General features: G+C 43.7%; 2 protein-coding genes across 2 annotated transcripts in view; one reads left to right on the top strand and one right to left on the bottom strand.

Moving 5' to 3' along the window:
• PUM3 (pumilio RNA binding family member 3) overlaps positions 1–21,292 on the top strand; it is a 159,595-nt gene that overhangs the window by 25,433 nt on the left and 112,870 nt on the right. Inside the window, exons 5-8 of the mRNA XM_077249131.1 lie at positions 1,274–1,349; positions 3,044–3,137; positions 13,668–13,734; positions 16,945–17,119. Coding sequence (XP_077105246.1) covers positions 1,274–1,349; positions 3,044–3,137; positions 13,668–13,734; positions 16,945–17,119 — 412 coding nt within the window. The remainder of the gene's footprint in view (positions 1–1,273; positions 1,350–3,043; positions 3,138–13,667; positions 13,735–16,944; positions 17,120–21,292) is intronic.
• LOC143761723 (uncharacterized) lies at positions 6,305–8,518 on the bottom strand. Its single transcript, XM_077249130.1, has 6 exons — positions 8,437–8,518; positions 8,273–8,347; positions 8,079–8,165; positions 7,764–7,980; positions 7,511–7,670; positions 6,305–7,399 (listed from the first exon to the last, which is right to left on the bottom strand). Exons 1-6 carry the CDS (start codon positions 8,479–8,481, stop codon positions 6,400–6,402), a joined length of 1,584 nt encoding a protein of 527 aa, XP_077105245.1. The 5' UTR covers positions 8,482–8,518; the 3' UTR covers positions 6,305–6,399.

Here is a 21,292-nt window from a genome sequence, read left to right as displayed (position 1 = left end):
GCATTTTGCGGTGTAGAGTCCAAAAAAGTCAGATCTATCAAAACAAAAAAAGGATTTAAACTGTACTTTAAATGTCGAAGAGAAAAAAAAATCTAATTACGGTACTATAATTGCTGTTCTGTAGTCTCCACACATCTGTAAAAATTACAATAAATAGCAATCAGAACGTCATATATACTCTTACATGGTGTCAGTAAAGCTCAGTGTGCCAGAAAGCAAGCCCTCACACCGCTCCATCAGCAGAAAAATGGTTACTGGTCTTGGAAAATGACACATTAGTTTTTTTAAGCTTCATATTTAATTTAACCGCTAAAATGTAAAGAAAACCTTGTAAGGCTGTGTACAAAAGCGCTACAAGAACGACAGTGAAATTGCCAGCAAAGCTGCTTCAGGGAGCTGCCGGCGGTCTCTGAAAGTAGCGGATTTCCCTGGGAAAACTTTGCTGTGCCGGCCTCTGTGTGCACGTAGCCTGTGTTTGGTATTGCTGTAATCGTACAGACCTGGAGAATCCGGTTGCCCGGTCATTTTTACTGTACAATGTGCACTGTGAAATGAAATAGAAATAAAAACATTGATGGAATTGTTTGTTCCCCGCCATTTCACCCCACTTTGAATGTTGATGTTTTTTTTTTTTGTTTTTTTAGTATACGACAAAATGAATGGTGTCATTCAAAGCTACAACTTGTCCCACAGAAAATAAAAAAATATACTGCTATAGGACCAGGGGATGCAAAACTAAAAAAAAGTCTGGTGCTTCAGAGAGTTAATTACTAGGAAACAAGTTTTCCTCCTTTCAGATCTCTCTTGCTGGTGTGCATTTAACAGTAAGGTGCTTCCTATAATTCAAAGAATACAGATTGTGTCCTGCCTGCTGTGCTGCACTACCGAATGTGGGGGCCTCAATAGTTTATGGGGCCTTTGTTCTTCTAGCTATGCTTCTCGTCATCTTGCCTGCCACCGTCCTTCACTGAGGGTTTTATCTACACCTATTCTGACCCTTCTGGCTTACTCTCATGCAGATGTGTTTCACTTATCATGGTTTTAGTGGGCATTTGTGCCAAGAAGGTATTCCATTGGCTTTCTGGTCACTCTGAAGTATACGGTACCTGTATTGGCACCTAAAGCAAAGGGATGGCACTGCTGGCAGCATCGTTCCTCTGTGCGGTATCATAAGCTTGTGAGGTTGTTTTACATATTGTACCTACTTAGTGCATGTTTGGCCTTTTTTTGGTCCAGTTTTATTTCATTTTTGTTTGTTTTTTATTTTGTCTAGAAAAAACTGTGATGCTGCAAAGAGAAGCAAATTGATGGATGAACTGGAGAAGCTGCTTCAAGGGAACGTGAAAAGTGTAAGTGAAGCTGATCAGATGGTCCTCCTTCCTGGGTCAGACCACATAATATGATTATTACACGCTCCATGCTCGGGGTTTAATTGCTTTTACTTAGGAAAGAATCGATAGGAGCACTTTGACTGTAAAGAACATAAGTCAGTTTAATTAGATTACATAACAGATCAATATACAGTACAGGTGCATTTGCCTTTAGTGTCTCTTGAGAGATGGTTATTGTTGTGTATATATAATAAAGGCCAATGTCTGCTTTGTTTTATATGTTGCCGTTTATTTATACCTTTAACATCCTGTAATTAATATTGGACCTCAAAAGTATATACACCCGTTATTTAAAATGTTCACATTATTGACACCTATTGTTAAAGGGCACCTGACATGTTGAAAATAGTATCTGATCTTCAGGAAGAATGTTATAGAGCAAGATGGGCTGATCAGATTGATATTAATTGTTTTGAGAAAAGTTTCAGTAAACCCTGCATTTTATTCATTGTCAGCCTTCTCTGAATGATACTGCTTGCAGACGTAGCTGTCAATCACTGAGTAACTGCCCACTGGGTTTATGCATGCAATGCCAAGGAATCGATGAATAAAATATATATATATTTTTCCATAAATTATGATGTATCATTCTGCTTAGCTTCTCTGTACCCAGCAGTCTACAGATTGGACTGCATGTGCAACATGATGGGTTCCCTTTAAGGTTTCTTCTCGCCTTGTCACCTGTGTCCACTGTGTCCCCCCAGCGAAATATACTGTTACACCTATTGTACATTGTCAGTTAATAGTTTGTTACAAGCTATACAATAAAATCCTGTCTATAGTAGGTTTTCTCCCTGCTTTCTATTGTATTTGGAAGTGTTACCGTAGTTATTTGTAATTTTTGATGGTTACAATGCAGTTTGCCATCTACTGCTGGCATGTCATGTTCACCGCTTGCCAGCAGATGGCAGACTGCATTACATACAGATGAGTCTGGAAGGCACAAGGTAGAGATTTTGCTATAAACCCCCTTCCTCTATAGAAGGTCGCTAAGCCTTTATATAAACCGTCTCCAAGCTGTTTTTTCCTTCTGTAAAATATATAAGTTCACTCTTCTCCATAGAGAAAGCAAGAAACCTTTCACGTTTTGCCTGTTATTGAACATCTTCAATATCTGATATTGACCTTCAGCGTTTTCATCTGTTTTCCTTGCCGCTCCCCATCAGTTTCTGGTGAAACGTGGCCTGCTGGCAACTCCAGCGCTTTATTGAGTGGCGCAGGGGTCACTTTTCAATGCAACTCTATAGGAGCCCCATCCTGGCCTCATTCTGCCTTTCATAGACTTGTATTGAGAGCTTGTGAGTGTGACGTAGCTCCTGACTTCCTGCCAGTCAGACGTTACTGCCACAAGGTGGCGCTGTTGGCCCAGAGCAGTGCTGAAAAATGGTCAAGAACCCTGATGGCGAGTGTATGACCAAGGGCAGGGGACTTAAATTTAAAGTGACGCTCCAGCACTGGAAAAAAACAAATAGCTGAAGAGGTGCTTTAAGTAATTATTTTATTCTTTGGAAACCTTTTTTTCCCATAATGTTACTTGTCATCTGTGTCATGACAGACTCCTATCTAGGAGTATAGTGTGTATGACTTTTGGGAAATGTAATACACAGCAATGTTTGTTTCTTATCATCTATTTTACTTGTAATTTTCCCCAGATTGCCTTTGCCCATGATACCACCAGGGTGATCCAGTGTTATATAAAGCATGCCAATGAGAGGCAAAGGAAAGCAATTTTTGAAGAACTTCAAGGTATTTTTTTGTTTTATATACGTCAAATTGTGCATGCCATCCATCCAGTGTGATGCCTTGTGTTATTTCATTGGCAAGTCTGAGTAGATGCCATGTGTAAATGAATGCAGTCCAGAGCAGATAAATTCTATGGTCATAAAGGGGGTTTCCTAGTTCGGAGATCTCTCGCGCCTTGACTTGCTCCCATCAGGCACTGAATCTACTGCTGCTCCTGGTTTCAGTTATTGTCTGCAGCCAGTCAGTGAGCTCAGCGGAGCTGCCAGAGTTGATGACCAGAGGTATTTTTGGACCCATAACTTTTTTATTTTCTGTCAATATGGCCATGTGAGGACTTGTTTTTTTGCGGGACGAGTTGTACTTTTGAACGACACCATTGGTTTTACCATATCATGTGCTAGAAAACCGGAAAAAGTTCCAAGTGCAGTGAAATTGCAAAAAAAAGTGCAATCCCACACTTCTTTTTTGTTTTTGGCTTTTTTCCTAGGTTCACCAAATGCTAAAACTGACCTGCCATTATGATTCTCCAGGTTATTATGAGTTTATAGACATGTCAAGGTATTTTTTATCTAAGGCTAGTTTCACACTAGCGTTAACTGCATTACGTCGCAAATCCGTTTTTTGGCCGAAAAAACGGATGCGTCAAAAAAGTGAAAAACGGTGACAAACGTATGCCACGCATCCAGCATTTCGACGGATCCGTCGCAAATCCGCTAAACGTTTCCGTCGAAAATACTGGATGCGTTGCATACGTTGTATCCGTTTTACCATCCGTTGTATCCGTTTTTCCGACGGATCCGTTTTTAAAAGGGGAGGCTCCCAAAATTTGATTGGCTACTGGAAAATTTGAAAAACTATATAGTACTGTATTTACAGCCCATCTTTGTGGGTTTTAGTTTTGTGGCAGCGATGGAAGGTGTTCTTGGGAGGATTGCTAGTTTGGTTACCGACGTTATCTTTGAGACAAATCGCCTGGATATCATAGTGCGGGAGAAGGAGGCGGCAGCGGAAAGGCGTAGGATGCTTCTGCAGCAACGGAGACGAAGACGAATGTGGATTCATCCGATTAATCAACTACGGATGACCCGGGGTGTCCAGTCCACTCTGTACCTGGAGTTGCGGCACAATCCACACAAATTCCACAACTACGTGCGGATGAGGATTGAACATTTTGATTTTTTGCTTGCAAAACTGGAGGATGTCATCCGAAGACAGGATACAAGGATGAGGCTTGCCATCACACCGGCGGAGCGGCTGATGGTGACCCTGCGGTAAGCCTCTTTTTTTTATTTCATTGCTGATATTGAATGTTATATTACATGCTGCAGAAAATACTGCGCTGGCATATTGCGCACTATTTTCTGCAGCATGTAGTTTTGGTTTTCTTGGCGGACATTCAACTGCTTTATTTAAATGTCATTGCTGATATTGAATGTTAACAGACTGCAGAAAATACTGTGCTGAAATATTGCGTTGCATTTTCTGCAGTTTTTTTTTTTTTTGGTTTTTTTGGGTTTGATGACATGCAACTGCTTTTTTCCTGTCATTGGTCATTTTGAATGTTATATTACATGCTGCAGACAATACTGCGCTGACATATTGCGCACTATTTTCTGCAGCATGTAGTTTGTGTTTTCTTGGCGGACATTCAACTGCTTTATTTAAATGTCATTGCTCATATTGAATGTTAGATAACAGACTGCAGAAAATACTGCGCTGAAATATTGCGTTGCATTTTCTGCAGTTTTTTTTTTTTTGGGTTTTTTGGGTTTGATGACATGCAACTGCTTTTTTCCTGTCATTGGTCATTTTGAATGTTATATTACATGCTGCAGACAATACTGCGCTGACATATTGCGCACTATTTTCTGCAGCATGTAATTTGGGTTTTCTTGGCGGACATTCCACTGTTTTTTTACACCGGATTCATGCTGGTTTTATTGGGTCTCCTGTCATTTTAAAAAAAATTAACAGTGCCATATTATAAAAAATTGCACAGACAAACAATTTTTAACATTTTTTTTTTTTTTTTTTTTATAAAGTTTCCTAGCTACGGGTGAATCTATGACTTCGCTCCATTATCAGTTCAGGCTGGGCATTTCAACTATCTCTGGAATAGTGAAGGACACATGTCGGGCTGTTTGGACCACTTTGCAACCAGAGTATATCCCCCAACCATCCACGGAAATCTGGTTGCGAAGTGCTGAAGAGTTTCAGCAAATTTGCAATTTCCCTAATTGTGTGGGTGCAGTTGACGGGAAACACATAAGGATTGCGAAACCGGCAGGAACAGGATCGGAGTATTATAATTATAAGAAGTATTTCTCCATCGTCCTTATGGCTATTGCAGACGCCAACTGCAGGTTCCTTGCCGTGGACATTGGAGCGTATGGACGGTCCAATGATTCGCAAGTGTTTAAAAACTCTCCGATGGGTCGTTGCCTTTATGGAGAGAGCTACGATTTCCCGCCAGCCAGACCACTGCCAGGAACAAATGACCCAGCCCTGGAATATGTCTTTGTAGGTGATGAAGCCTTTCAACTGTCGCTGCACCTACTGAAACCGTACAGTAGCCGGAACTTAAACCATACCAAGCGGGTCTTTAATTACCGGCTTACTAGAGCACGAAGAGTAGTGGAGTGTTCCTTTGGCATATTGACGGCGAAGTGGCGAGTTCTGCTGACGGCTATCAAGCTGAAAACAACAACTATAGACGAGGTAGTTAAAGCCTTTGTGGTGCTCCACAACTTTGTCCTGTCAAAGGAGCCCGTTTCTTTGGATGATGAAGAGTTGGAGACCACCTTGTGGGACTACCGCAGCAGCTCGGTTCGCTCTACAAGTTCAGTTACAAGGATGAGGGACCAGTTTGCCGATTATTTTGTCTCACCTGTCGGGCGGATCCCGTGGCAAGACATGATTGTGTAACCTGTTTCCCATGTGTAACCTGTTTCCCATGTGTTTTGGTTATGTAAAAAAAGTGTTTCTGCCCCCCCCCCCCAAAAAAAAGGCCCAAAAGCGTGGTTTTCTTGCTAGTAAAACCATTATGTTATACCCTTTACATGTCTGGTGTTTGTTTTTATTAAACCTTTTTTTATTATATTACCTTAATAAATCCACACACACACAAAGAGTAGAATTGTAATCAGAAATTTATTTTAACTCTTTTTTTTTTTTTTTTTTTTTGTTTTGCCAAAAAAATATATATATATTTTCCAACATTTTTATAGAAAAATTAGAACATTTTTTAGAATCTTATTTACACACTTTACAAATTTTCAAAGTGTTGGGTGGAGATATGAGAGGAGGATGTGCCGGAAGGTTGGACCACGTCGATAGGTGGGGAAACCCTACTTGTTTGGGGTGCAGTGGAAGTGGGGGTTAAACCAAGAGGCTGACCAGAGGGGGGTGGTGTTGGGGTAGGTGGAAGAGAAAAGTTCAGTAAGGAAAACATTGGGGAAGTAATTTGGTCTAGGGGCCGGGATTGTTGTGGGGACTGGGTCGGGTATTGTGACTGGGTAGGGTAGTGGGAGTGGCGTGGGGTTTGGTAATGGTGCTGGTGTGGGGATTGGAGCTGGGTTTGGTAATGCTGCTGGTGTGGGTATTGGGGCTGGGTTTGGTAATGGGGGGTATGGTGTGGAATTGGAGTGGAGGTGTGGTGAGGTGTGTGGGTCGATTCATTAATGGCCTGCAGTGCAGCATTATGGCAGGTATTCATTACCCGCATCTGTTGCTCAAAAGAAAGCTTCTCCATGCTCATGAGCATGGATTGGAAAAAAAGGTTGGCCGGATCGGGACTTACAGCTGAATGCAGCCTATCCAAGCGACTGCTGGTTTCCTGGCTTGTTTCACTGATGCGTGATTGCACCATGTTGAAACCAGCAGTCACTTGCTCTCCCAAAATTTTGAAAGAGCCTTGGAAGGATGCATTCAGGTGTAAGAACTCAGGAGCATAGCTCCTTTCCTGACCCCTCTGGCGCTGCCGCCACGAACCTAATGGTGGTGTCGAGGTGGCAGGATCAGAGGGGTGGGGTAAAGGGAACGCTAACTGTTCAGCATCAGATGCGAGCAATGAAGCCTGCAATAATGCTCCACTGCTTGGGGCGGATGAAGTGGAGGGGACAGAGGGGTCAGAGGAGAGGACAGAGGGGTCAGAGGAGGGGACAGAGGTGTGGGGCCTACCGACGTGGCCCTCAGTGGCGGACTCAGGAGGGATCGCTTCAGAGGGCGCAGAGGAAGATGCAGGCGCCCGGTGGCTGGAGAAGGTGCTGTGAAAGAAAAAACAAAAGAAATTAATACATTGGAATGAAAAAGCCCTGACTGAAAGCAAACTAAGTAGACAGGTTAACATGGTTATAATTGGGCTGTAGAATACTTACACTCTGCTCAGCATTGTTCGCCTCAGGAAGGAGAGGGCCTGGCCATATTTATATCTGCTCCTCTTCCTTCCTGCAGAGCCACTCGGGGCCTTCATCTCATCATTGAATTCCCTCTTAAAGCGATCCCTCAGTGACCGCCACCGCTTCCTAACCTTTCCAACTGTGAAGACAAGAATCAAAAGAAAAAACAAAAAATTGGTAAATGCAATACATTACAGTCAGCTCAAAACATCACTGGAAAGTGAATACTTACCTAGTTTGCTCTGCTGCTGAGGATGAAGGCTCTCCCGCCTTGGAAACAGGGTGCGACACACTTCGTCCCAGAGCCGACGGGTGACACCGGTATCTGCATGCCTGCGGTCAGCCATGTTCCACAGCGGCTCCCGCTCACGAACCTCCTCGATGAGACAGTCTACATCAATGTCATCATCATCATCATCCTCCTCTTCTGCGGGAGCACGCTGTGAAGCCTGTGTCAAAAAAAAAAAAAAGGAAAACAAACAAATTAGTACACTGAAATACTAAAGTACCAATAGAATCCCCCTCCCCCAAAAAAAAAAAAACTCACTGATGGCCGACCGTGGCGACGAGTCCGCCGACTCTGGGACTGTCTGGGAGAGCCTTCAGCGGCAGCAGCAGGAGCAGCAGCAGCAGCCTGAAATGAAGGAAACAAATTCTCAGTTAAGGTAGGCAGGTGTTTAGTAATCTGTTTTGTGTATGGTGCAGTGTGATGTGCGAAGCAACTGTTTCACCACTACTTACACTTGGTTCCTCCTCCACTTGCATCTCTCCACCCGTCTCGCCCCCTTCTGACAGCTCCTCATCTGATTCAGCTTCCTGTTGAAACATAATGTATGCATGTAGTTATCCATAAAAATTTAATTTAAAGAAATTTAAAAAAAAAAAAAAATTTTGTGTTAACTTACCGATACACGCTGTTGCTGTGGAGGAGGGCTGTCAGAAGAGGACATCGTTTTGTGGTCCTGGTGGGCAGCGGCTGTGTCCTGGTGGGCAGTGGCTGTGTCCTGGTGGGCAGCGGCTGTGTCCTGGTGGGCAGCGGCTGTGTCCTGGTGGTTCTGTAAGTTAAAGACACACTTGCAATCTGCTCGACACATTGAAGTAGCAGATTGGGGTCTTCAAAACTTACTTCTAGCTCTTTAGCTGTGGTCCTGGTGGGCAGCGGCTGTGTCCTGGTGGGCAGTGGCTGTGTCCTGGTGGGCAGCGGCTGTGTCCTGGTGGGCAGCGGCTGTGTCCTGGTGGTTCTGTAAGTTAAAGACACACTTGCAATCTGCTCGACACATTGAAGTAGCAGATTGGGGTCTTCAAAACTTACTTCTAGCTCTTTAGCTGTGGTCCTGGTGGGCAGCGGCTGTGTCCTGGTGGGCAGTGGCTGTGTCCTGGTGGGCAGCGGCTGTGTCCTGGTGGGCAGCGGCTGTGTCCTGGTGGTTCTGTAAGTTAAAGACACACTTGCAATCTGCTCGACACATTGAAGTAGCAGATTGGGGTCTTCAAAACTTACTTCTAGCTCTTTAGCTGTGGTCCTGGTGGGCAGCGGCTGTGTCCTGGTGGGCAGTGGCTGTGTCCTGGTGGGCAGCGGCTGTGTCCTGGTGGGCAGCGGCTGTGTCCTGGTGGTTCTGTAAGTTAAAGACACACTTGCAATCTGCTCGACACATTGAAGTAGCAGATTGGGGTCTTCAAAACTTACTTCTAGCTCTTTAGCTGTGGTCCTGGTGGGCAGCGGCTGTGTCCTGGTGGGCAGTGGCTGTGTCCTGGTGGGCAGCGGCTGTGTCCTGGTGGGCAGCGGCTGTGTCCTGGTGGTTCTGTAAGTTAAAGACACACTTGCAATCTGCTCGACACATTGAAGTAGCAGATTGGGGTCTTCAAAACTTACTTCTAGCTCTTTAGCTGTGGTCCTGGTGGGCAGCGGCTGTGTCCTGGTGGGCAGTGGCTGTGTCCTGGTGGGCAGCGGCTGTGTCCTGGTGGGCAGCGGCTGTGTCCTGGTGGTTCTGTAAGTTAAAGACACACTTGCAATCTGCTCGACACATTGAAGTAGCAGATTGGGGTCTTCAAAACTTACTTCTAGCTCTTTAGCTGTGGTCCTGGTGGGCAGCGGCTGTGTCCTGGTGGGCAGTGGCTGTGTCCTGGTGGGCAGCGGCTGTGTCCTGGTGGGCAGCGGCTGTGTCCTGGTGGTTCTGTAAGTTAAAGACACACTTGCAATCTGCTCGACACATTGAAGTAGCAGATTGGGGTCTTCAAAACTTACTTCTAGCTCTTTAGCTGTGGTCCTGGTGGGCAGCGGCTGTGTCCTGGTGGGCAGTGGCTGTGTCCTGGTGGGCAGCGGCTGTGTCCTGGTGGGCAGCGGCTGTGTCCTGGTGGTTCTGTAAGTTAAAGACACACTTGCAATCTGCTCGACACATTGAAGTAGCAGATTGGGGTCTTCAAAACTTACTTCTAGCTCTTTAGCTGTGGTCCTGGTGGGCAGCGGCTGTGTCCTGGTGGGCAGTGGCTGTGTCCTGGTGGGCAGCGGCTGTGTCCTGGTGGGCAGCGGCTGTGTCCTGGTGGTTCTGTAAGTTAAAGACACACTTGCAATCTGCTCGACACATTGAAGTAGCAGATTGGGGTCTTCAAAACTTACTTCTAGCTCTTTAGCTGTGGTCCTGGTGGGCAGCGGCTGTGTCCTGGTGGGCAGTGGCTGTGTCCTGGTGGGCAGCGGCTGTGTCCTGGTGGGCAGCGGCTGTGTCCTGGTGGGCAGTGGCTGTGTCCTGGTGGGCAGCGGCTGTGTCCTGGTTTATCTGTTATATGTATAATGGATCTATAGTTAGACCACCCCCTGAACTAGGTAATGTTCAATGATAAACACCCTACTAAAATGATGTCAGAAATGTTCATACAGGTGAACACCAAAACCCCCCCAAAAAGTTGCACGTTATACCATTCATTTCCATGTCCCAAAAAACAAAATTTTTTAATGTTAACACCATGAAAAAATATATTTGACACATTTTATTTAAAATAAATAACCTCTCCCCCCCCAAAAAAAAAAAAAAAATACTTTACAGGTTAACCTTTATTAAAAAAAATGAGCCCTCAACCAACCCTGTATTGCATGTGTAACCATTGGTACATACACCAGTTTTAAATTTACCTTTATGAAATAATACTACGGACATTTTTTTAATAAACATTTTATTATAATTTTTTTTTTGCACTTTTTTTTTTAAAAATCACAAGGAGCTGACATGCTCTTTATTTTAAATACAAGTACTTCAACTGCAAATGGTTATAACTGTAATAAAAAAAAATTCAACACTTTTATTAAATAGAAAAACCCCACACTCACACATTCAAACCACAAGCTGCACACCGCTAGACTTTTTTAAAAAACACATCAGATTTAAAAAAAAAAAAAAAAAAATTAAACCACATGCTGCACAGACCACTATACAGTCAATACATCAGAAAAAGGCAAATAACCAATTATACAGCATGGACAAATGCACATGCCATCAACAAGACGTACCCAAAAAACATGCATGGTATGTGTCCACATTCAGGATCGCATCAGAATTTGGGCAGGATTTCCCATCAGTATTTGTAAGCCAAAACCAGGAGTGTAAAAATTAGGTAAAGTATAATACGAAAACAGGCACACTTTTGCTTTTATCACCCACTCCTGGTTTTGGCGTACAAATACTGATGGAAAATCCTGACCACATCCTGATGCAATCCTGCACATGGACACATACCCTCCCACATGAACAGGCATAAAATTGGCAAAGGCATAATATGGTGCAGGCACATGGTACAAAAGCACACAGCCGTCCAAAAATGCACACATACACATGCACGCACATAGCTTTATGCAAATACACATATGTACAACAAAGGCAGAAAGGTGAAACCAATCAGAAGACGCATACACACACACACATACAAAAGGCTGACAATCCTGTGGCTGGCATCATGGTGGATCTGGACTCTAGCATGGCACTGGCTGGTGCAGGACGATGGCAGGCCTCAGGTTCTCTTCAGGTTTTAAGCTCTTGCTGTAGTCAGTAGTACCTCATACACACAGAAATGCACAGGCACACAGATGCACACTAAAATTGCAATACTCACACTGGCTATGGTGGCTGGAGTCTTGTAGCAGGATGTCTGGAGTCTTGTGGCAGGATGGCTGGAGTCTTGTGGCAGGATGGCTGGAGTCTTGTGGCAGGCTGGCTGCAGTCTTGTGACAGGCTGGCTGGGGTCTTGTGCTTGGCTGGGGTCTTGTGGCAGGCTGGCTCTTGCTGGCAGGCTTCTTTGCTTCTCTGTGTCTTGCTGGCATATGTGGGGTTCAAGGCCCAGGCCAGGTTTATATAGATTTGGGGGTGTCTGGCCAATTGGCAACAAAATACTTCTTCTGAGCATGCTCAGTGTAAAAAAAACGTATTGCAGCGCTGCATTGCGTCGTACGACGTGTCCCGACGCATCCGTCGCTCATAGGCTTCCATTGCAGCCAACGACGTATGCCGCAGGATGCGTCGCGACACGTTTTTTAGGCGGAGACAAAAAACGTTACAATCTACGTTTTTTTGAGACGACGTGTCGCCAAATTTCGACGCATCCGTCGTAAAACGTACACGACGTATGCCAATCCGTCGCCATACGTCGCCAATACAAGTCTATGGGAAAAAAACGCATCCAGCAAAAAGTTTTGCTGGATGCGTTTTTTCTGAAAAAAGACGTTTTGAAACGTAATGCAGTTAACGCTAGTGTGAAAGTAGCCTAAGGGGTAAGAAAAGATTCCAAACTTTGCTTAAAAAAAAAATTGCGCAGTTTTCCGATACCTGTAGTGTCTCCATTTTTTGTGATCTGCGTCTAGGTTCTTTTTTATCTGTGGTGAAAAAAAAATTCCAAACTTTGTTATAAAAAATAAATTGTGCCATTTTCCGTTGCCCGTAGCGTCTCCATTTTTCGTGATCTCGGGTTCGCTTTTTTTTTCTACGCCAAGCTGACGTTTTTAATTATACCATTAGGTGCAGATACAATCTTTTTATTGCCCATTATTACATTTTAATGCAATGTCACGGCAACAAAAAAAAACAACGTAATTCTGGCGTTTTGACTTTTTTTTTTTTTTTTTTTTCTCGCTACTCCGTTTAGCGATCAGGGTTAATCCTTTTTATTATTTTTTTATTAATCGGGCGATTCTGAACTCGGCGGTACCAAATATGTGCGTGTTTTGATTTTTTTTTTTGTTTGTTTTATTTTCAATGGGGTGAAAGGGGGGTGCTTTAAACTTTTATTTATTTATTTTTTTTAATATTTTTAGAAACCTTTTTTTTTTTTTTTAACGCTTTTGGCATGCTTCAATACTAGAGACTAGAAGCTGCCATAACCCCATTGGCTCGGCTACATACAGGCGATGATCAGTTCGCCTATATGTAGCTGAATTACTCACCTGCTAAGAGCACCGACCACTGAGCGGCGCTCACAGCAAGTCGGCAGTGAAAACCATAGAGGTCTCCAGGAGACTTCTGGTTGTCATGCCAACCCACCGGTGACCCGTGACCCGTGATCACGTGATGGAGATCAGCGGTGGGGGGATTTCTGGCGTGATTGACGGAAGTGCTTGTTAAATGCCACTGTCAGCCTTTGGCAGCGGTAGGTAACAGGTTAATAGCCGCGGGTGGATTGTGATTCCACCAGCGGCTATTCTGGGCACATGTCAGCTGTTCAAAATAGCTGACATGTCTCGGGAAAGATGTGGGCTTACCGCCGGAGCCCACATCAAAAGGAGGGAGTCCGACATCTGCGTACTATGATGCCCGATGTCAGAAAGGGGTTAAGGTCACCAGAAATGTGTGAGGAACATATGCCTTCCAATGCTTCACTGTAAAAGATGTAACTCCGATGGGTTGAGCACTTGCAGCAGCCCCAAACGTATTACCTATTCTCCGCTTTTCCAGATTTTTATGTCTGTCGTCTCTAGACCATTGCGGCCGCCCATTTAGGTTCTGTATGCTGACCCGTTTGGGGAATTGTACTGGAAATAACTGACATTTTTGTCTTTTTAAAGTGATTGATGTATGAAGGTGTAATAAGCCATGTTTAGGTAAGCGCAGGACATGACCTAATGCATCTATGATTTTCATAAATCTCATTTTATCTACAGAACACATTGTGGACTTGAGCAAGTCAAAATATGCCCGAAATATTGTGAGGAAGTTCCTGATGTATGGGTAAGTTCTATTATGTCCATGTATTGTTCCTGCACCTGTGTATTGATAGTGAGAAGGACACCTTTCCTGGTCTAAATAACAATTTGAAGCCTCACTGCAGCGTTTTTTCATTGCAGTGCTGAAGTGGTGCTACTAACATAAGATCCCTAACATTATGCTCTCCACCCGTCGTCTTCAGCTTTTCCCAGCGCTGCTCCCATCCTGCGATGCCAACCTGTGATTCCATCTTTTGAGTACCTGGACGTCACAGGTATTGGTCACAAGCTCTCAATGTAAGCCTGTGAGTCAGAACGAGGCTTTCATAGACCTTAATTGAAAAGTGACCTCCTGCTCGCTCCAGCAAACACTGGAGCGATCCGGCAGGTCACATATTTCTTGCGAAGGCGGCGGTAAGGATAAGGCTAAGTGCAGGGGCCTTACATTAGTAGCTTTATGAAAGAAAATAACGTAATATGGTCACAAGTGATTGGACAATTTACCTTTGTGTCTTCACTGCTCATGAGCAGTGATGAGTGAACGAGCTCTGATAATGTGCTATCCTAGCACGCTCAGGGGTGTTATCCGAGTATTTTGGGTGTGCTCAAATGATATGTTCGACTACCCGAGGCTGCTTGTCTCGCGGCAATCCCCACATGTGTTGCAGCTGTCAAACAACCACGAATCATGCTGCTGTGGAGACGTGAACGTATTCGAGCACACCGAAGATACTCGGATAACACCCCTGAGCGTGCTAGGATAGCACGTTATTAGAGCACGTTCGCTCATCACTGCTCATGAGTCTATGGCTAAGCTCCCACGGTTTTTGGTGCTTTATTCCCATTGCATATATTTGTGCACGGTTACAACAGAGTGTATGGGATTTATAGAAATCTCATGCCCACTGCTTTTTTCTTCTTCTATGCGTTATAAACTGACCTGCAGTGCGATTTTGAAATCTGCAACATGTTAATTTCTCTTGCGGTAGATGTGTGTTGTTTAGTTAATCCCCACAGACTTGCATGAGATGTGGAAAGTCTGCAGATAAAAAAAAACTGCATGTGCATTTTTTTTTCTTTGCATTTCCTCAGCCGAAGCACCATAAAAATGCATGTTACAGGTCCACTACTTTATCATTAAAGTTATAACAAAGCTCAGCAAAAAGGTAAAGTAGAAAAATCTTTAATCGAAAGGTCCTGTGTTTAGTGTACAAGTCATCTGGTGTTTCATCAAACATACACAGGTGATAATGCGCATTTCTCCCAGCATCCGAGTGCTGCTTCTCCAGCCCTACTCCAGTAGTCCTTTATCACCTCTGTATGATGGTCAGACTGAAATGTCACAGGACTTATACATCATATACTGGACCAGACGATTAAAGATCTCTCTACGTTTACTGCCCAAGAGTGCTAGATTTGTTACTACATGAATATTTACAGAGTCGGACCCTTACTGAGCACCCGTATACCTTAGGAGTGTTGTATTCCCTAAATGCAGAGTTTGTTTAAAACGCGACCTGCCGAAAAGAAACTAAATGGTAATAGAAAAAAACGCAATGAAAACGAATGTTTGGCTGGGAGTATGTGATCGCACATCAGAGGAGAGAGAAATAGGGTCTCCCAATCACTCCCTGCATGTCCCCATGAAGTCCCCCGGGCCGCCGGCGTAGTCTTCCAGGAGAAAATGCCAGCAACAATAGGAATTTTTTCCTATTTGGTTCATTTTGATCACTGTGATAGACCCGATCACAGCGATCAAAATATAAAAAATAGTAAATAAAACCCCACTTTATCACCTCCTTAGTTAGGGAAAAATAATAAAATAAAAAAATATATATTTCCATTAGAGTTGGGCTAAAGTGAGTTGGGCTAAAGTTAGGGGTGGGATTAGGGTTAGGGGTGTGTTGGGGTTAGGGTTGGAGTTAGATTGGGGGTTCCACTGTTTAGGTACATCAGCGGGTCTCCAAACGCGATATGGTGCCCACCATTGATTCCAGCCAATTTTGCGTTCAAAAAGTCAAACAGTGCTCCCTTTGTTCTGAGCCCAGCCATGCACCGAAACAGTTGCTTTTCCCCACATATGGGGTATCGGCGTACTCACGAGAAATTGCACAAAATATTTTGTGGTCCATTTTCCATTTTTACCCTTGTGGAAAAAAAAATGGTTCCAAAGTAAATTTTTTGCGAAAAAAGTAAAATGTTCATATTTTTTTCCTTCCATGTTGCTTTAGTTCTCGTGAAGCACCTGAAAGGTTAAAAAACTTCTTGAATGTGGTTTTGCGCACCTTGAAGGGTTTAGGTTTTAGAATGGTGTCACTTTTGGGTATTTTCTGTTATATTCACCCCCCAGACTCACTTCACATGTGAGATGGTCCCTAAAAAAAATGGTGTTGTAAAAATGAGAAATCGCTGGTCAAATATTAACCCTTATAACTTCCTAACAAAAAAAATGTTTCCAAAATTGTGCTGATGTAAAGTAGACATGTGGGGAAATGTTACTTATTAAGTATTTTGTGTGACATATCTCTGTGATTTAAGGGCATAAGAATTCAAAGTTTGAAAATTGCAACATTTTCGCCATATTTCCGTTTTTTTCATTAATAAACCCAAGTCCTATCAAAGAGATGTTACCACTGTCATGAAGTACAATATGTCATGAAAAAACATTCTCAGAATCAGTGGGATCCATTGAAGCTTTCCAGAGTTATAGCCACATAAAGTGACAGTGGTCAGAATTGTACAAATTGGTTTGGTCATTTAGCACAAAATTGTCTCTGTCACTAAGGGGTTAGGCTATGTGCACATGCTGCGGATCCGCAGAGTTTCCGCAGCTGCCAGTCCGCAGCGGTTTCCCATGCGTTTACAGTACAATGTAAACCTATGGAAAACGCAATCCACAGTGTACATGCGGAAAAAAACGCACGGAAACGCAGCGGTTTACATTCTGCAGCATGTCAATTCTTTGTGCGGAATCCGCAGCGGTTCTTTGTGGGAATCCGCAGCGGTTTTACACCTGCTCCATAATAGAAAACCGCAGGTGTAAAACCGCAGTGGAATCCGCACGAAAAATGCGGTAAATCCGCAGCAAAAATGCACAGTTTTTGCCCTGCGGATTTATCAAATCCACTGCGGAAAAATCCACTGAGGATCATTCTACGTGTGCACATACTCTAAAAGCGCACATGTGGTGGGTATTTACAGTGTAATTAATGGGTCTTATTTCTTTTATGAACAGGTCAAAATCCCAAGTTGCAGAAATAATAAAAAGTTTTAAAGGACAAGTGAGAAAACTTCTGCGGCACTCTGAGGCTTCATATATTGTAGAGTACGCATACAACCACAAAGCCATCTTAGAACAGAGGAACATGTTATGTGAAGAACTGTATGGAAACACATTTCGTTTTTACAAGGTAAATATTTAATAGGACTAAAGTACACATTATCTTATCTATGGGACTTGCCCGGATAAAGTGAATGAGCTCTTGAAAATAATTCCGTTACACACAAGGATAAGATCCTTCTATTTTTTAACTGCATTAAAGAGAAACTTTACTTGTTTCTAAGTTATCTAAATACATTGTGTATAGCGCTAACCTATTTCATGGTGCTTTACACATTTTGTTTGTCTCCAGGTGCAATCTAATCGCTCATTTTCTGCAGGCTAGTTACAGATATTCCCATATTGGAGAATAAATGATATTTGATTACTGAAAAATTTCCAGATATGAATTGTTATCCACTATTTGGACACCCCCTTCCCAATCCCTACATTTTTCCCAAGTAAAGTTATAACATCTATTCTCTCCTCCAGTCCGTGCGCCGTTCCATCGGTGTTAGCACTCACTCTCCCAGGGATCGCATGGCATTATTGTGTCATGCGATCCCTGTGGCCAATCAGTGCTGGGATTACTCTTCCAAAAATAAGCAATAGTCCAAAAACAAGACCAATCCCTTTAAACTAAAAGGGGGTCACACTCCGCAAAAGCTGAGACATACTAGCCTCCAGAATATTGAAAAAAACCTATAGAGGACATAAAGTGCTTTTATGGATAGGCCAGAGGGAAACAACGCCACATCACTATACAGATATTACATGCCTACAATTGCAATACATGTACACAATTGCACACACAATGATCTGTTACTAGTTAATTACATCAGGTAAAACCAATATTAAAACAATACATTTTGCCTTCTCATTATCAGGGGTCTCTATCTCTTGTAATAGCAAGATATGACGGGAATATCTATGTAATGGGCATTCATGCTTCAAGATTAGAAAAACCGTACATTAGCTATGCCAAATCATTTGTATAGGTAGGTTAGGGGTGGAGGGACGCACTGGTCTAAATGGTTTGGCACAGTTAATACATGTAGTGATTTCTATGCCTGGAATAAACACGCATTATATGGCTATTTCTATTATCTTGCTATTACAAGAGATACACCCTTGAATAAGGCAAAATGTATTATTTTTACTATTTTGTTTTCCCTGATGTAATTCTAGTAACAACAGATCAGTATGTGTGTGCACATCTGGCATTTATTTAGTGATGTGGGTAAAGCTGTATAGTGATGTGGCGTTGTTTCCCTCTGGTCTACAGCCACCCTTTTATCAAGTGTTTTGTACAATATTCAAATGAATTAATAAAGTAAAGTTTTTATCCATATACTTTTGCGTAATAAGCACTTATTTAACCTCTAGTGGAGGCTAGTATGTTACATCCCAAAAATAATAGAAAAGTGCAAATTAATTTATTGATTTTAAATGTGCAAAATTAAAATTTTATTACACATGTACATAAAAATTAAAAGAATATAATTGAAAAGAAAGATAAAAGGAATGAATGCGAATGACTGACAAAATAAGCAATGCATTTTGGGGATCTACGTCTAGATAGATAGATAGGTAGGATTAGCCCTAATATGATTCAACATGAAATGGGGAAGTAGCACTTTGTGCCATTCCTATAGTCAAGCAAGTGTCAGGCCACTCTGGTAGTGATGAGCGAACATGCTAGGGTAAGGTGTTATCTGAGCATGTTCGTGTGCTAATCGAGTGACTTCAGCGTGCTCAAGAAATATCCTGTGCAGTTTCCGGTCATGCCATTACGCCAGGGAAGCGTACTCGTGGCTTCAGAAACGCAGTGATGCTGCCCAAATGAGCGGCGCTCGTGCATGGGATTTGCAGGTGTTGGCGATGACAGCTACTGCTGATTATCGCGCCCACAGGACCGTGATAACATGGATAGGGAGATGACTAGTTTGGGGCTACTAACACCCCATCGGCTAGTCCGGCCCTCATTGGCATAGGAAACTGGGACAATATAAATGCTTTTTTTTTAAACCTAATTTTTACAGAAAAACTTTATACAAGGATGGTTGGGCAGGGAATTTACTCAAAAATAAGTGAATACTGCTGGGTTAAAGGGCATGGGGGACCTGACAGGATCCCTTTAATATATAGTATTATAAAATGTATACAGTCATGGCCAAAAGTTTTGAGAATGACACCAAAATGATATTTTCACATGATCTGCTGCCCTCTGGTTTTTATTAGTGTTTGTCTGATGTTTATATCACATACAGAAATATAATTGCAATCATATTATGAGTACCAATAGGTTATATTGACAGTTAGAATGAGTTAATGCAGCAAGTCAATATTTGCAGTGTTGACCCTTCTTCTTCAAGACCTCTGCAATTCTCCCTGGCATGCTCTCAATCAACTTCTGGACCAAATCCTGACTGATAGCAGTCCATTCTTGCATAATCAATGCTTGTATTTTGCCAGAATTTGTTGGTTTTTGTTTGTCCACCCGTCTCTTGATGATTGACCACAAGTTCTCAATGGGATTAAGATCTGGGGAGTTTCCAGGGCATGGACCTAAAATCTCTCTGTTTTGTTCCATGAGCCATTTAGTTATCACCTTTGCTTTATGGCAAGGTGCTCCATCATGCTGGAAAAGGCATTGTTGGGCGCCAAACTGCTCTTGGACAGTTGGGAGAAGTTGCTCTTGGAGGACATTCTGGTACCATTCTTTATTCATGGCTGTGTTTTTAGGCAAGACTGTGAGTGAGCCGATTCCTTTGGCTGAGAAGCAACCCCACACATGAATGGTTTCAGGATGCTTTACAGTTGGCATGAGATAAGACTGGTGGTAGCGCTCACCTCTTCTTCTCCGAATAAGCTGTTTTCCAGATGTCCCAAACAATCGAAAAGGGGATTTCATCAGAGAAAATGACTTTGCCCCAGTCCTCAGCAGTCCACTCCCTGTACCTTTTGCAGAATATCAGTCGGTCCCTGATGTTTTTTCTGGAGAGAAGTGGCTTCTTTGCTGCCCTCCCTGAAACCAGGCCTTGCTCAAAGTGTCTCCGCCTCACAGTGCGTGCAGAAGCACTCACACCAGCCTGCTGCCATTCCTGAGCAAGCTCGGCACTGCTGGTAGTCCGATCCCGCAGCTGAAACAGTTTTAAGATACGGTCCTGGCGCTTGCTGGTCTTTCTTGGGTGCCCTGGAGCCTTTTTGACAACAATGGAAGCTCTCTCCTTGAAGTTCTTGATGATGTGATAGATTGTTGACTGAGGTGCAATCTTTGTAGCTGCGATACTCTTCCCTGTTAGGCCATTTTTGTGCAGTGCAATGATGGCTGCACGTGTTTCTTTAGAGATAACCATGGTTAACTGAAGAGAAACAATGATACCAAGCACCAGCCTCCTTTCTCCTTCGCCTCATTGGGGGACACAGACCGTGGGTGTAGCTGCTGCCACCAGGAGGCTGACACTAAGTATTACAAAGAAAGTTAGCTCCTCCCCTGCAGTGTACACCCCTCTGCTGGCTCCCAGCTAACCAGTTCTTGCTTAGTGTCCGTAGGAGGCACACGGACTGGTCTGCTATTCAGACCCAAAGAATCTTTTTACTTTTACCTTTACAACGGACGAAGGGGGCGACGGATTCTTTCATGTTCCGATCTCCCCCGAACCAACAACAGGCGAGCACGGGAGTTTCACCTCTCCGTATCCTCTCCTGCGACGTGGGAAGCCACTGCCTGAGCTGATTCTAGGGGCGACGGGCCCTTTTATGGGACCGATCTCCCCCCTCCCTTATCAGACGAGCACTGGAGTGTCACCTTCAGTATCCTCTTCTGCAGCCAGGCCTATTGCCGGACATTCAGCCCTGCCCACCAGGTTTTACCCTCGGCTGTACAGAGGCACTTTACAATGTGGCGTCCGAGCAGCCCCCACTGCACCACCACTATTAAGGGCGGATGGTATAAGGAGGCGGACGGTTCCTCTCCTCCTCCCTAACAAACGGATGATGGATTGAGGTTTATCCCTGCACCGTCCACGCTGCACAGAACAGCGCTGAAACCCACATCCGCGGCGGCTCCATGCCGGGACGCGCAACGATGGTGAGTGGATCCATCTTCAGAGGGATATCCATAAAGGCGCAGGCAGCCTCAGCCACTTTCCTGTGGCCCACCTCTCTGAGGTAACGCTCTGGCCGGCTACAAAAATTTAGCCCCTGGCTTCGGCCGATGTGTAGGCCGCATCCCGGAAGTCTCCTGGTGTCGCCCGCCTGC

The sequence above is a fragment of the Ranitomeya variabilis genome, chromosome 1 (genome assembly GCF_051348905.1).
Source record: "Ranitomeya variabilis isolate aRanVar5 chromosome 1, aRanVar5.hap1, whole genome shotgun sequence".
Lineage (NCBI taxonomy): Eukaryota > Metazoa > Chordata > Amphibia > Anura > Dendrobatidae > Ranitomeya > Ranitomeya variabilis.
The sequence above is the reverse complement of the archived record's forward strand: the minus strand, read 5'-3'. Positions and strand labels throughout refer to the sequence as shown.